Source organism: Aquarana catesbeiana, linkage group LG12 (genome assembly GCF_042186555.1).
Source record: "Aquarana catesbeiana isolate 2022-GZ linkage group LG12, ASM4218655v1, whole genome shotgun sequence".
NCBI lineage: Eukaryota > Metazoa > Chordata > Amphibia > Anura > Ranidae > Aquarana > Aquarana catesbeiana.
The window spans coordinates 228896696-228910810 of NC_133335.1; the positions used below are offsets into that span (position 1 = coordinate 228896696).

A 14115-nucleotide genomic window follows, 5' to 3' on the forward strand; every position below is an offset into this window, starting at 1 on the left:
GATAACATGCATGTATACCGCATCACATGCACCGTCGCATGTACAGGCAGCACGAAATACATACACAAGACACGCCTCTGCTCCTCCTTCAAGGAAAGTGATTGTTAGCAGCATCTGAATTCGTGCCTGGTCTGCTTCCCTTGCAGATGAGACAAAGCAAGAGGTACACTTTAATCCCAGCCCCCGCAGCTTCCTTTTCACTCCCCAACTGCTGGGAGTAAGAAATAGAAAGCCTGTGTAAAGCTCTAGTTGAATTTCCTGCTGGAGCTTACAGAGTGCTGAGCACTCACTCACTGCACCAATACTGTCACATAGAAGGGGTCATGTGCTCCTCAACACCCCAAAGTACTGGGCATTTTCTTTGCTACCCTTGGCTGACTGGAGCAGAGAAGGAAAGGATGAGTATGTATGAATATATGGCCCGGCCAGCAGCTGCTTGGATTCAACTGCTGCTCAGGTGACAATTGTTTCCCAGATGTTGGGCAGGAAGCTGTTGACTAGGCCTCCCATTGAGGGAATATCAGAGAGTTTTTCACAGTGTATAGCTTCAGTTGTAAGCTGATGGTGACTTCAGTTTTAAAAATGTGTGCCCAGTAATTATTTAGTGCAGGTCTCACTAGGAGACAGGAGTAGAGGAGCATGCTCCAGTACTGTCTTTCTGACAGTAACTCTGGGGACAGACTAGAAGATGGTGGGAAAACTGGGGGTAGAGGGATCATACTGGAAGACACTGGGAACACTGGGCGTATATGGATCACACTGGAAGACATTAAGGGTACAGGGATAACACTGGAAGGCACTGGAAACACCAGGGGTACAGGGATCACACTGGAAGGCACTGGGAACACCAGGGGTACAGGGATCACACTGGAAACATTGGGGGTACAAGGATCACACTGGAAGGCTCTGGGGGTACAGGGATCACACTGGAAGGCACTGGGAACTCTGGGGGTACAGGGATCACACTGGAAGTCATGGAAGATACAGGGATCACACTGAGGGTACAAGGATCACACTGGAATTCATGGAGGGTACAGGAATCACACTGGGGGTACAGGGATAACACTGGAAGTCACCGGGGGCAGGGGTACAGGGATCACACTGGAAGTCATGGGGGGGGGGGGGGGTACAGGGATCACAATGGGGGTACAGGGATCACACTGGAAGTCACAAGGGGTACAGGGATCACACTGGAAGTCACGGGGGTACAGGGATCACACTGGAAGTCACAAGGGGTACAGGGATCACACTGGAAGTCACGGGGGTACAGGGATCACACTGGAAGTCACGGGGGGGTACAGGGATCACACTGGGGGTACAGGGAATCACACCGGAAGGCACACTGGGTACAAGTATCGCACTGAGAACTGAGAAGCCACTGGGAACACTGAGGGTACAGGGATCATACTGGAAGCCACTGGGAACACTGGGGGTACAGGGATCATACTGGAAGCCACTGGGAACACTGGGGGTACAGGGATCATACTGGAAGCCACTGGGAACACTGGGGGTACAGGGATCATACTGGAAGACGCTTGCAAACAGACGCTAGAAACAAGGGGGATCCAAGTACAGGATCACTGGGAGTCTCTGGGTCGTTAGGAGTCCCTCCAGAAAATCAGGGACACAAGGGGGGAGATGTACAAAGACTGAAGCACACAGAATCTCGTGTAGCTGTGTATAGTAACCAATCAGCTTCCAGGTATTTTTTGTTTTTCGTTTTTCTCCAAAGCTTAATTGAACAAGCTGAAGTTAGAAGCCGATTGGCTACCATGCACAGCAATGTAGCTGATAGGGTGGCTGTATTGTCCCAGAATGAAGGTGTCCGGGACCCAGGACACACATGCTAATTGCGGGACAGTCCCGTGCAATCTGGGACACATGGGCACTCTAGGGATGATATGTAACGTGCGACATTTTCATGCATAGGCGTCTCCAATGTGTGCATTTACATTTGTACATGTGTATGTGGTTATGGAGGTTCATAATTCTTTTTTTATTTTTTTTTTTCGGGGGGGCATTCATTTTAGGTCCTTAGGTTTTCTGCAATACTTTTTGTTTTGGTTTTTACCTCCTATATAATGCATTTTTTTGGTGACAGGTTTTCTAGACCCCTGTTGCTCGCTTTGTTAGATGTTTACCATCAATGCTGGCCGGGAAAAGTGACACCAGAACCCGGAATTGACATTTAGCACGTCGCTCCAGAGTCATTAGCAGGAAGGGGAGACCAGAGACCAGACATTTGATGCTCTATGTCAGTGATGGTGAACCTTGGCACCCCAGATGTTTTGGAACTACATTTCCCATGATGCTCCTGCATTTTGCAGTGTAGTTGAGCATCATGGGAAATGTAGTTCCAAAACATCTGGGGTGCCAAGGTTCGCCATCACTGCTCTATGTGCTCTCCGCCCCCCACCCCACCTGGTGCCACCTACTGGAGGGGGGTATGGAGGCTGCACAGCCGCTGGATCACTTCCATCTGACAGTCGGCGTGTCACATTTATACCCACTGCAGCCACGAGTGTGTAAAAATTCCGGCTGCAATAAAAGGGGTTAAAGCCATAGAACTACATGTACCAGCATGCCTGCTAATCTTTGGAAATAGAGGAGAAGTGTCAGCAGCAAAGCTGCAAATCTGTGACCTTAATGATTTAAATACTTTCATTTTAGAGGATTTTTATTGACAATCTAGCTTTGATAAATACTTGGCTATCACGGGGTGTACACAATCATCATCGCCATCTTTTGATTCTGCGAGTCCTTTACGTTCATAAAACATATGGTTGGGGGAGGTCCATTACAAACTTGAAATGCTGTGGAGATGGCAAAAAAATAGTGAAAAATAGTAAAAAAAAACATTCCGAACGCTTGACGTGAGAATCAGGAGGCGGAGCCTGGCAGTGAAAGGGTTAAAGCAAACTTGCAGGAACCAATCTCAGTCTTGAGTGGCTCTCGTGTCTGTAAATTGTTTTTTTTTTTTTTGCTTTTCCACAGATCCTGCTCCAGTTTGAAGCACTTACCGAACATTCTCCTAAACGTGAAGCTTCCCAGCATGCTCTGTTACCGGCCCCACCCCAGAGGAGTCCCCTGGACCTTTTAAATGACATTGTACCCCAATCAGAGGAGGAGACCCTACTGGCCCCATCCCATGTCTCCCCTTCCCCCTCTCCAGAACGGACTCTGGCTCTTGATAATTGTAGCACGTTGAAGGAAGGCCAAGTTATGGACCCGGAGACATTGGCCCCTGATCGGGATCCTGGACCTCACCTGAACGGCGTGCACGGGTGTCTGTCGCTGTTTGATGGAATGGATTTGGTGACGCCGGTGCGGAGCGGTGCGAAAACCAAACCGGCATTAGAGCTTTCCGTCACAAAACTTCACACAGATTCAGTATTACAGCAGAGAACTGCCCAGCCGTGCCTCCCCTCTGCATTCTCTTTCCTGAACACATGAGGGCGTACTAACCTTCACACACAGCGCCCCCCCTCTGGTGTGGACTAGTATCTGCAGCGCATTGCATCTGTAAAATGATGGCGAATCTGTTCGGTGATCAAGCAAAATAATTTGAGGCCACGGCGCCCTGGACTGCCCCGCCGGTGCAGGAGTACCCAAGGTGCACTGAGTATTAAAGTCTAAGTAAATCCAATCACTTCCGTCTCATGTCAGCTTTAATGTGTTCATGTCATTTCAAATGGCCACTTCAATTGTTTTAAGTTCGAGGCTTTCATTAGAATAATTCTGGTGATCCTTCCATGAAGATCCTTAATCCAGAACTTCCCATAGTCAGGTGACAATGCTCTGTCCCTGTCTACCAAGTGTGCCCCTGTGTTGTCACCCTATCACACAGACGTCTGATGGCGACAACAAGTGGCCATTTTACACAGACATGGTCCACTGTTGTCACCAACAGGAAACCCGCCCTGAGCAATGCCGTGCAGCCATCACTGGAGTTCAGCAGCACTGAGATGCAACGGATGTGTTAGCGAGTATATTCATTAAAAAAAAAAAAAGAAAAGGAATGACAGTTGTAAAGGTCACACCATGCTTTATCAAGCTAAATGTCGTTTGGTGAGAGTGGTGGTTAACAAGCAGAGCCAGAATTAAAGCTGAACTCCACGCATAAAAAAAAAGCCAGTTTCACAGTCATGCGTTGTATTTCTTTACTGAAATCTGATTTTTAGCCTAACCTAGCCCAGAAGAAAGCAATTCATGGAGTTTGCTGATTTTTTTTTTTTTTTGGATAAAAGTAGTAAAAAAATTTTGGCTCTCTATAAGGCATCTCTTTTCCCTAGTTGGGATTCATATATACCAGTCAGGGTCTGTATTATATGATCTTCGATAGGACATGAGTGATGGAACCTTGGCCATCATGGCCCCTCTGGTAGGCTCGTAGTGTGCTCTGACCAGGACATAGACAGGAAGGAATCACTTGACCCCTATGGGAGGTACAAAGTGATCCCTGACAAGGTCATGGACAGGAAGAGATCGCATGGACCCTATGGTAGGTTCATAGTGATCTCCGAGCAGAACATAGACAGGAGGGGATCTCATGACCCCTATGGTAGGTTCATAGTGATCTCCAAACAGGACATAGGAAGGTATCACATGGGCCCTATGGTAGGTTCATAGTGATCTCCGACCAGGACATAGTCAAGAAGGGATCACATGGCCCCTATGAGAGGTTCATAGTGATCTCCAACCAGGAAGGGATCACATGGGCCCTATGCTAGGTTCATAGTGATCTCTGACCAGGACATGGACAGGAAGGGGTCACATGGCCCCTATGGAAGGTTCCTAGTGATCTCTGACCAGGACATAGACAGGAAGGGGGCACTATGGTAGGTTCATAGTGATCTCAGACCAGGACATAGCAAAGAAGGGATCGCATGGACCCTATGGTAGGTTCATAGTGATCTCCGAGCAGAACATAGACAGGAGGGGATCTCATGACCCCTATGGTAGGTTCATAGTGATCTCCAAACAGGACATAGGAAGGTATCACATGGGCCCTATGGTAGGTTCATAGTGATCTCTGACCAGGACATAGACAGGAAGGGGTCACTATGGTAGGTTCATAGTGATCTCCGACCAGGACATAGTCAAGAAGGGATCACATGGCCCCTATGAGAGGTTCATAGTGATCTCCAACCAGGAAGGGATAACGTGGGCCCTATGGTAGGTTCATAGTGATCGCTGACCAGGACATGGACAGGTAGGGGTCACATGGCCCCTATGGAAGGTTCCTAGTGATCTCTGACCAGGACATGGACAGGAAGGGTTCACTATGGTAGGTTAATAGTGATCTCCGACAAGGACATGGCAAAGAAGGGATCACATGGACCCTATGGAAGGTTTCTAGTAATCTCTGACCAGGACATAGACAGGAAGGGGTCACTATGGTAGGTTCATAGTGATCTCAGACCAGGACATAGCAAAGAAGGGATCACATGGACCCTATGGTAGGTTCATAGTGATCTCCGAGCAGAACATAGGAAGGTATCACATGGGCCCTATGGTAGGTTCATAGTGATCTCAGACCAGGACATAGCCAAGAAGGGATCACATGGCCCCTATGAGAGGTTCATAGTGATCTGCAACCAGATCAGGTCTGTTGGTTAGCCTCTGCTGTTTTTTATGGGCATCTGAATGGTGACTACTTGAATGGGGCACCAGCGCTACTTCTTTGACACTCACCTAAAAGGTATTTCCACTTTTAGAGCCATATTTGGATAACACCTACTTTATATCTGTTATATGTTCTCATTCACAGAGTAAAACTTATAAAAAATTGTAAAGTTTGCTGCTCACCTTTTTAAAGGGGGAATCGCATACAAAAAAAATGAAAAAAACAAAAAACATGGCCCCTACAATGGGGGTATGAGCGTGCACCCCCTCCTTTCCTGAGCCATACTGGACCACATGCCCCAAACATGGGGAGTGGACCTTGCAAAGGGAGACCCCCCTGACAAGGCACCTCCCCATGTCGAGGGCATGTGGTCTGGTATGGGCAAGAAGGGTGGTGCATGCTCACCCGCCTCACCCTCTTTCCTGGCCTGCCAGGATGCATGCTCAGGAGGAGGTCTGGTATGAATTTTAGGTGGTCATGTTTCTTTTTTTTTTTTTTTCTCCATGGGGTTTCACCTTTAATGGTGAGCAGCAATTTTTACAATTTTCTTAAAGCTATGCTATGTCAATGGGAACACGTAACAAATATAAATTAGGTGTAAAAAATGTGGCTGAAAAATTGGAAATACCTTTTAGGTGAGCTCAGTAGATGAAGCGTTGGTGCAGGGACCTGTCTTGGTACAGCCATACCAGGTCCCTGGGAGGGCTGATTGCCATTTCCTCCAGATAGCTGAGATGGCAGACCCCAATAGGTTATAAATGTTTCTTCAAGCTGTACCTGGTCCTCAGGAGGGCTGATTGCCATTTCCTCCAGATAGCTGAGATGGCAGACCCCAATAGGTTATAAATGTTTCTTCAAGCTGTACCTGGTCCTCAGGAGGGCTGATTGCCATTTCCTCCAGATAGCTGAGATGGCAGACCCCAATAGGTTATAAATGTTTCTTCAAGCTGTACCTGGTCCTCAGGAGGGCTGATGACCATCTGTTTACTGGAATGGCAACCGCCACCAGTGTGGGGACCTCTGTTGGTGTAGCTGTACCTGGTCCTCGGGGGGGCTGATGGGAAGACCATCTGTTTACCTGGGGGGCTCTTAAAGATATTCTTACACTTCTTCTCCTAAGAAGAGCCCATGGTCCTGCCTGTAAATTCATTGCTAATAGATTTATAGAGGGCTGCTGGGAGGACATTTCGGTTACTGGAGTGGCAGCTGCCACCAGTGTAGGGTCCTGTAGTTGGTACAGCCGTTACCCGGTTCCTGGGGGGGCGGTTTGGTTGCTGGAGTTGCAGCCGCCACCAGTGTAGGAACCTGTGTTGTTACAGTCATATCAGGTTCCTGGGAGGGCTGAAGGGAAGACTCTTCGGTTGCTGGAGTGGTAACCGTGAAGTCCATCAGATCTGCCAACAGCAAACTACATGGTGCCAGGCCGTGCCTGTGTATAGGCTGATTGGATACTTCATCTCTTTATATTGGGTAGATTTGTAAATCTGATGATTTTTATGTTTCAATCATTTTTTCTAATCTTTTTATTTATTTATTTATATATATATATATATATATATATATATATATATATATATATATATATATATATATATATATATATATATATATATATATATATATATATATATATATATTTATTATTTTATTTTTATATTTTTGAACAATGTCAGTTGTTTTTAGCTGTGAGCCGAGAATACCAGTCACTTTACTTGTAAAGTAGTGAGTGTACAGCTTGTATAACAGTGTAAATTTGCTGTCCTCTCAAAATAACTCAACACACAGCCATTAATGTCTAAACCGCTGGCAACAAAAGTGAGTACACCCCTAAGGGAAAATGCCCAAATTGGGCCCAAAGTGTCAATGCTTTGTGTGACCAGCATTATTTTCCAGCACTGCCTTAACCTTCTTGGGCATGGAGTTCACCAGAGCTTCACAGGTTACCACTGGAGTCCTCTTCTACTCCTCCATGACGTCATCACGGAGCTGGTGGATGTTAGAGACCTTGCGCTCCTCCACTTTCTATTTGAGGATGCCCCACAGATGCTCAATAGGGTTTAGGTCTGGAGACATGCTTGGCCAGTCCATCACCTTTATCCTCAGCGTCTTTAGCAAGGCAGTGGTCATCTTGGAGGTGTGTTTGGGGTGGTTATCATGTTGGAATACTGCCCTGCGGCCCAGTCTCTGAAGGGAGGGGATCATGCTCTGCTTCAGTATGTCACAGTACATGTTGGCATTCATGGTTCCCTCAATGAACTGTAGCTCTCCAGTGCCGGTGTTCTGCCGAGAAAGTTCCCCTCGGCGGATAAGGACCCCCCTGTACTGCGCAGGCGCAGTGCTTGCGCAGTACGAGCCGCCGGAAATAGCCGAAGCTGAATAGCTGTAAATCAGCTGTACACGGCGCCTGTAACTCGGCACTTTTTTATCGTACCTCTATGTCCACTTGGATGGTGGGGCTTGAACCTGGACTCAGGGCGCAAGCGCCGTGTATAGCAGACTCAAGGTTTTCAGCTTCGGCTATTTTCAGCGTCTCCATAGTCCTTCATGCTGCGCCTGCGCAGTACAGGGGGGGTCCTTATCCGCCGGGGGAACTTTCTCGGCAAGACACCGGCAGCACTCATGCAGCCCCAGACCATGACACTCCCACCACCATGCTTGACTGTAGACAAGACACACTTGTCTTTGTACTCCTCACCTGGTTGCCCCCACACACGCTTGTCACCATCTGAACCAAATAAGTTTATCTTGGTCTCATCAGACCACAGGACATGGTTCCAGTAGTCCATGTCCTTAGTCTGCTTATCTTCAGCAAACTGCCTGCTTTCTTGTGCATCATCTTTAGAGGAGGCTTCCCTCTTGGACGACAGCCATGCAGACCAATTTTATGCAGTGATCCCCCCTGGTGATCTTTGATCTCCGACATGCTGTTCAGGTAGATCTCCACCTCCTGAAAGGTTGCCTCCCACTGTTTTAGCCACTTGAAACATGAAAGTATCTTGGTGCGTGGTGGAAGCCTCAGGTGGTAGTGGGGGGAGCCCCAGGTTAACCTTTGCATCGGGGCCCACAAGCTTTAAGGTACACCTGTGGGCAGTGGGCACAGGACACTACAGTGGGGGATGATGTGAAGGGTGGCAGAGGACACTGCTATGGGGGGGTCCAGGACACTAAAGTGGGGAGGAATGTGATGTCAAGAGGACACTACAGTTGGGGGGGGGGTGATGTGAAGAAGGGCACAGGACACTGTTAAACCGTGAGTTGATAGTCATTTTCCCCTCCTTACTCAGGGATCTTCTCAACCTCTGAAAGGTTACCTATCCCTAATCAACTGCTACATCTGCAGGACAGCTTGTTCTGTCAAAAAACAACAGAAGTACTGGCAGGCTCACCAGGTGAAAGCCTAGAAAAGAATTACAGCTGGGTGCCTTGCTGGCTCTGTTACACCCCCCCCAACCCCCACCTCTGCCACTGTGGGAAGTGACAAGCCTGGAGGGGGAGTACTGGCTCTGTGTGGCTTCCATTGCCCCCCCCCCCCCACTGCTAGGATTTATGTAAGCAGCAGGCTGTGTGCAGCAGCCGCCTCTCACCCCTGTGCTTCTCTGCTGTGCAGCTTTAGAGCAGTGATCCCAGCTTGCTCCCCCTCCCACCTGGCAAGCAGCAGGGAGGCCAATCAGGAAAGGCTGAAAGAGGATCATGGGACATGTTGTCCCCATGGGAGCACTGCTTTCTGAAAGTAATGGGGCCTGAACTATGGCACCCAGGAAGCAGGAGGTTCACAGAGGTCTGGAGAGAGCAGCATGAGGCAAGGAAGCGTGAGAACCTGCTACTGCAGTCTGTGCCTACATCTGGTAGTATCAAGCGGCACTGGTGTGCTGAGGGACTAAGCTACCCAGGGGCGTATCTGTCGCAAGGCACACAACGTGTTTGCCTTGGGAGGCATTTTTCAGGGGGGCGCTGGCCCCAGATGACCATGCTATAGTGCAGTCGTCCAGTTCTGGGAGAACGTCTTTTGACACCTTCCCAGAACCGCACCCCCCCACGTGCCCGCTGTGGCACCTGGCACGCTCTTTGATTGCTGTGGCCATTCGGACATAGCTGATCACTGATTGGGGTAAAGAGCCAATCACAGCGGCATAGCTGCACTTTACCACATGATCAGCTGTGTCCAATCACAGCTGATCACTTGCCAGTTATCGTCATTCCGCTGTGCGTGAGGAGAGCCGGTGACCAGCCAGTGTGAAAGGGGACATCTACACTGATAATCAGGGCTCTGATCATCCGTGTCCTAATTATAAGTGTAGCCCCAACAGTGCCCTTCAGTGCTGCCTATCAGTGCCACATATTGGTGCTGCCTATTAATGCCATTCAGTGCCGCCTATCAGTGCAGCTTCATCAGTGCCCATCGGTGCCACATATTAGTGCCTGCCTATGCGTGCCCTTCAGGGCTGCCTATCAGTGCCGCCTATTAGTGCCCTTCAGTGCTGCCTATCAGTTCCGCCTATTAGTGCCCTTCAGTGCTGCATATCAGTGCCGCCTATTAGTGCCCTTCGGGGCTGCCTATCAGTTCCGCCTATTAGTGCCCTTCGGGGCTGCCTATCAGTTCCGCCTATTAGTGCCCTTCAGTGCTGCATATCAGTGCCGCCTATTAGTGCCCTTCGGGGCTGTCTATCAGTTCCGCCTATTAGTGCCCTTCAGTTCTGCCTATCAGTGCCGCCTATTAATGACCTTCAGTTCCGCCTATTAGTGCCCTTCAGTGCTGCCTATCAGTTCCGCCTATTAGTGCCCTTCAGTGCTGCATATCAGTGCCGCCTATTAGTGCCCTTCGGGGCTGCCTATCAGTGCCGCCTATTAGTGACCTTCAGCGCTGCCTATCAGTCCGGCCTGTTAGTGCCCTTCAGTGCTACCTATCAGTCCCACCTATTCGTGCCCTTCAGTGCTACCTATACGTCCCACCTATTAGTGCCCTTCAGTTCTGCCTATCAGTGCCGCCTATCAGTCCCGCCTATTAGTGCCCTTCAGTGCTACCTATCAGTCCCGCCAATTAGTGCCCTTCAGTGCTACCTATCAGTGCCATCTATTAGTGCCCTTCAGTTCTGCCTATCAGTGCCGCCTATCAGTGCCCATCAGTGCTACCTATCAATCCAGCTTCATCAGTGCCCACCAGTGCTGCCTCATCCTCTGCCCCATTGAACACATATGTGGCACTTGGATGAATCATGTCTCAGGGTCTGATGAGGAATGTTCACTGTGAATGACTGCAGCGTCAGACCCTGAGACAAGAACTATATACCACGGCTGGGGTGGGACAAATTTGGATGGGGGGGGGGTCACAGATTTTTACAATTTTAGTCTTGCTAGGGCAGCAGAAAACCAAAATACGCCACTGAAGCTACCGCCAGGATACCGTCTGTACTGAGCTGATCAAGAGGGGCACCCCAGAAGTGAGCAGACATCTAACCAGAGGGACCACTGCTGCTGTGACGCCGAGTCTGGTGAGAGGGCATTGCCGTCACAGCTTGTTGCTGTTAGAGAGACGAAGCCTTGAGAACTGACTACACAGCCGCCTGCAGGTCTGATTGGGACCGTTCTTCAATGCCCCCCCCCCAAACACGATGGCAGGGGCACTGTCTGCCATGGCCACAGAGCTAAGCATTGCAGCCGTGGCCTGTGAACACCCCCCATCCGCTGCCTCTGCATCCTAAAGAGGAGGTGGTTGGGGTTGGTAAGAACATGGCTCAACCGCATGTTTTCACCCCCCCCCCCCCCCCCCCCCCCCACCTTTCCATCCAGAAGTGTAAACGGGCCCTTTCATAGAGCGCTCCCGGAAGAAAATCTTGACAACCAATCAGCTGCAACCAAATTGTGTAAATCTGATGATGCAAAATGAGGGACGCCGTCTGTGCTGCAGAGTATACACACATTTTATTACAGATATGTTTTTATATAAAACTAAACAATCAATAAATGTGAAAATAGTAAAAAATAATAAATGTATCTCTTTGTTTTCATAGAACGATATTTATGTAAACAGGAAGTACCGATCGATACATTTCATCACCACCAATGTTGTGTATTTCCCGACACACAAAGCTCAGGATATACAGGCGGCAAATTATTATTATGATACCGGATTTATATAGTGCCGACAGTTTGCGCAGCGCTTTACAACATGAGGGCAGACAGTACAACAACAATACAAGTCAATACAGGAGGAGGAATCAGAGGGTCCTTCCTGCTCCCCAGAGCTTACAGTCTAAGAGGGAGGGTCAAGTGATGCAAAAGGTCATAACTGTGGGGGATGGGCTGATGGAGAAAATAAAAAATTCAGTTGTTATGTGGGGGGGGCGGAAAAGGCAAATCCAGATTACTCAAAATAAATCTGCCCCCTAGTAGGGCTCATTCACGCCATAGATGGATCGAAGAACTATTTTTTTTACTTTATTTTTCTTTCTTTTTTTTTTTTTTAACTTTTATTAAGTTTTATTAACTTCTATGTTCGTCGGCATCTAGTGGTCATAATGCACATTTTCAAGGCTGGAATCCTAACACGGGTTAATTCCCCCCCCCCCCCCCCCCCCAATTGATTGGGATTTTCAAGGCGGGGCAAGGCCACCCCTAGCCAATGACGTAGATCAGAAGGGCAGAGAAGCCCCGCTGTATCCCAAGGCTGGTTGGCAAATGGCCACACCCACAAAGGGGAGCAGACAGGGGTTGCCCCGTCCCTGTAGTGGGAGTAGGGGTCCAGTAGGGAATATAACTTATGTTGATATTCAATATTATTTATTTATTTATTTATTTTGTCTTTGTCATTCAACTATTGCCTCGTTGGGTGGAGTCCCCTTGTCCCTATGGGACCCGATTGGTGGCATCCAGGACGCATGGGCCGTGCCCCCATAGAGGGGCAATATCTATGTGATCTCTGCATGTATAATAAGAAATAAGTACATAGACTACTGCATTTTGTTATTTTGTACTTACCTTATTATGTGATGCATTATGTTTAATGTTATATGTACAAAAACTTTTTAAATAAAATTGTAATAAAAATCATATATTCTATGACAAATATCTTTTTCAGCCTTTGAAGTCCCAATCAATTGGGGGGGGGGGGGGGGATTTAACCCTTGTTAGGATTGCAATATAGGGATGTTGGCCAATATCACAGAATCATCTCAAAATCCCCCCCCCCCCCCCCATTTTCAAGACTGGGGTATTTCAGGAAAAATACTTTATTCATTCAATACTATTATGGCCACTAGATGGTGCTAATGATCATAGGAAATAACCATATTATAAAAAATATGGGGAACACATAACAGCTAGGAGAATGCTTGTCCTTTTACTAAAAAAAAATAAAATAAAAAAAAAAAAAGGACCTCTTTGAGTACATTGCCTTTTATTTTTATTGTGTTGTTTTCAGCTACATGTTTATCTCTCCATTTATTATGGAAGCCCAGAGATGTGACTGTAATATCCTGTATTAAAAAAAAAAGTGTGTGACGAATATTCCAAAAAACAAACCCTTCCACCTAAGGACTAAAAAGTATGCAAGAGAAAAAAAAAAACAATGTATTTACTAGGATGTGCGGGAGATCTTGTAGAAGCCGATGAAGTCGGATGTTTTTGGAAGCCCCTTCGGCCGTCTTCATCATCTACGATTGGTTATTCGAAGGTCGGACTTTTTTGACTCTCCGTGTCTGCGTGCCTTGGTTGGTCAGAATTCCAGGTGATAGTTCCAGAGTCGGGACCATGACCGATCTCTCCACGTTTGGGGGAGGCCTCGCGGGCTGGACTTGTCGGCCGGCGCTCATTTGGTCCACGAAGGCCTCCACGGAGTCAAACTTGTTGGTCAGCTCCCCCAGCCGTTCCTTCAGGGCATTGAACTCCTTGTACAGGTCATCCAAGGCTTCGGAGAGGGATTTAATCCTGGGGGGGGGGGAGGAAGAATAAGGCTGGGGGTCAGAAAAATCTACCAGCAGAAGGCGTATTCCAGTTCAGATATAAATGGTTTGACCTCCTGACCTTCATGACCAGGGCATATTTTGCTATTCAGCACTGCGCTACTTTAACTGGTAATTGCACGGTCATGCAACACTGTACATAAATGAGATTTATATTAAGGTTGCACCGATACTAGTACTCTGTGACCGAGTATTTGCACAAGTATCGGTACTCGTGCAAATGCACGAATACCTGAAACCGATACTTTCAGGCTCGGTTCTTTGAGCTGTCAGTGGGGTCTCCCCTGTTGACAGCTAAAGCGTTAAAGAAGTCCGGTAATTTGAGCTGTCAAAAAACAAAAATAAATGTTTATGAACAACATTGCTCAGCCTCTAAAACACTAAAATAAAAAGAAACATTGTTTCTTTTTGTATCTTTCTGTTTCTTCATCTGCAGATCAAAGGGATGAACAAATTCTCCTCTATTTAACCCCTAATAACCCTTAATTTACTCTAATCAGCCTTAATTAACTCCCGATTCTCCTCCATTTA

The 14115-nt window shown here is 47.8% G+C and overlaps 1 protein-coding gene across 2 annotated transcripts in view; it reads left to right on the plus strand.

Moving 5' to 3' along the window:
• Nucleotides 1–3649, plus strand: part of TEPSIN (TEPSIN adaptor related protein complex 4 accessory protein) — a 54070-nt gene extending 50421 nt beyond the window's left edge. For both annotated transcript variants that reach the window (XM_073606868.1, XM_073606870.1), the window contains exon 13: nt 2995–3649. In XM_073606868.1, coding sequence (XP_073462969.1) covers nt 2995–3453 — 459 coding nt within the window. In that variant the 3' untranslated portion in view covers nt 3454–3649. The remainder of the gene's footprint in view (nt 1–2994) is intronic.
• The last annotated feature ends 10466 nt before the right edge of the window (nt 3650–14115 follow it).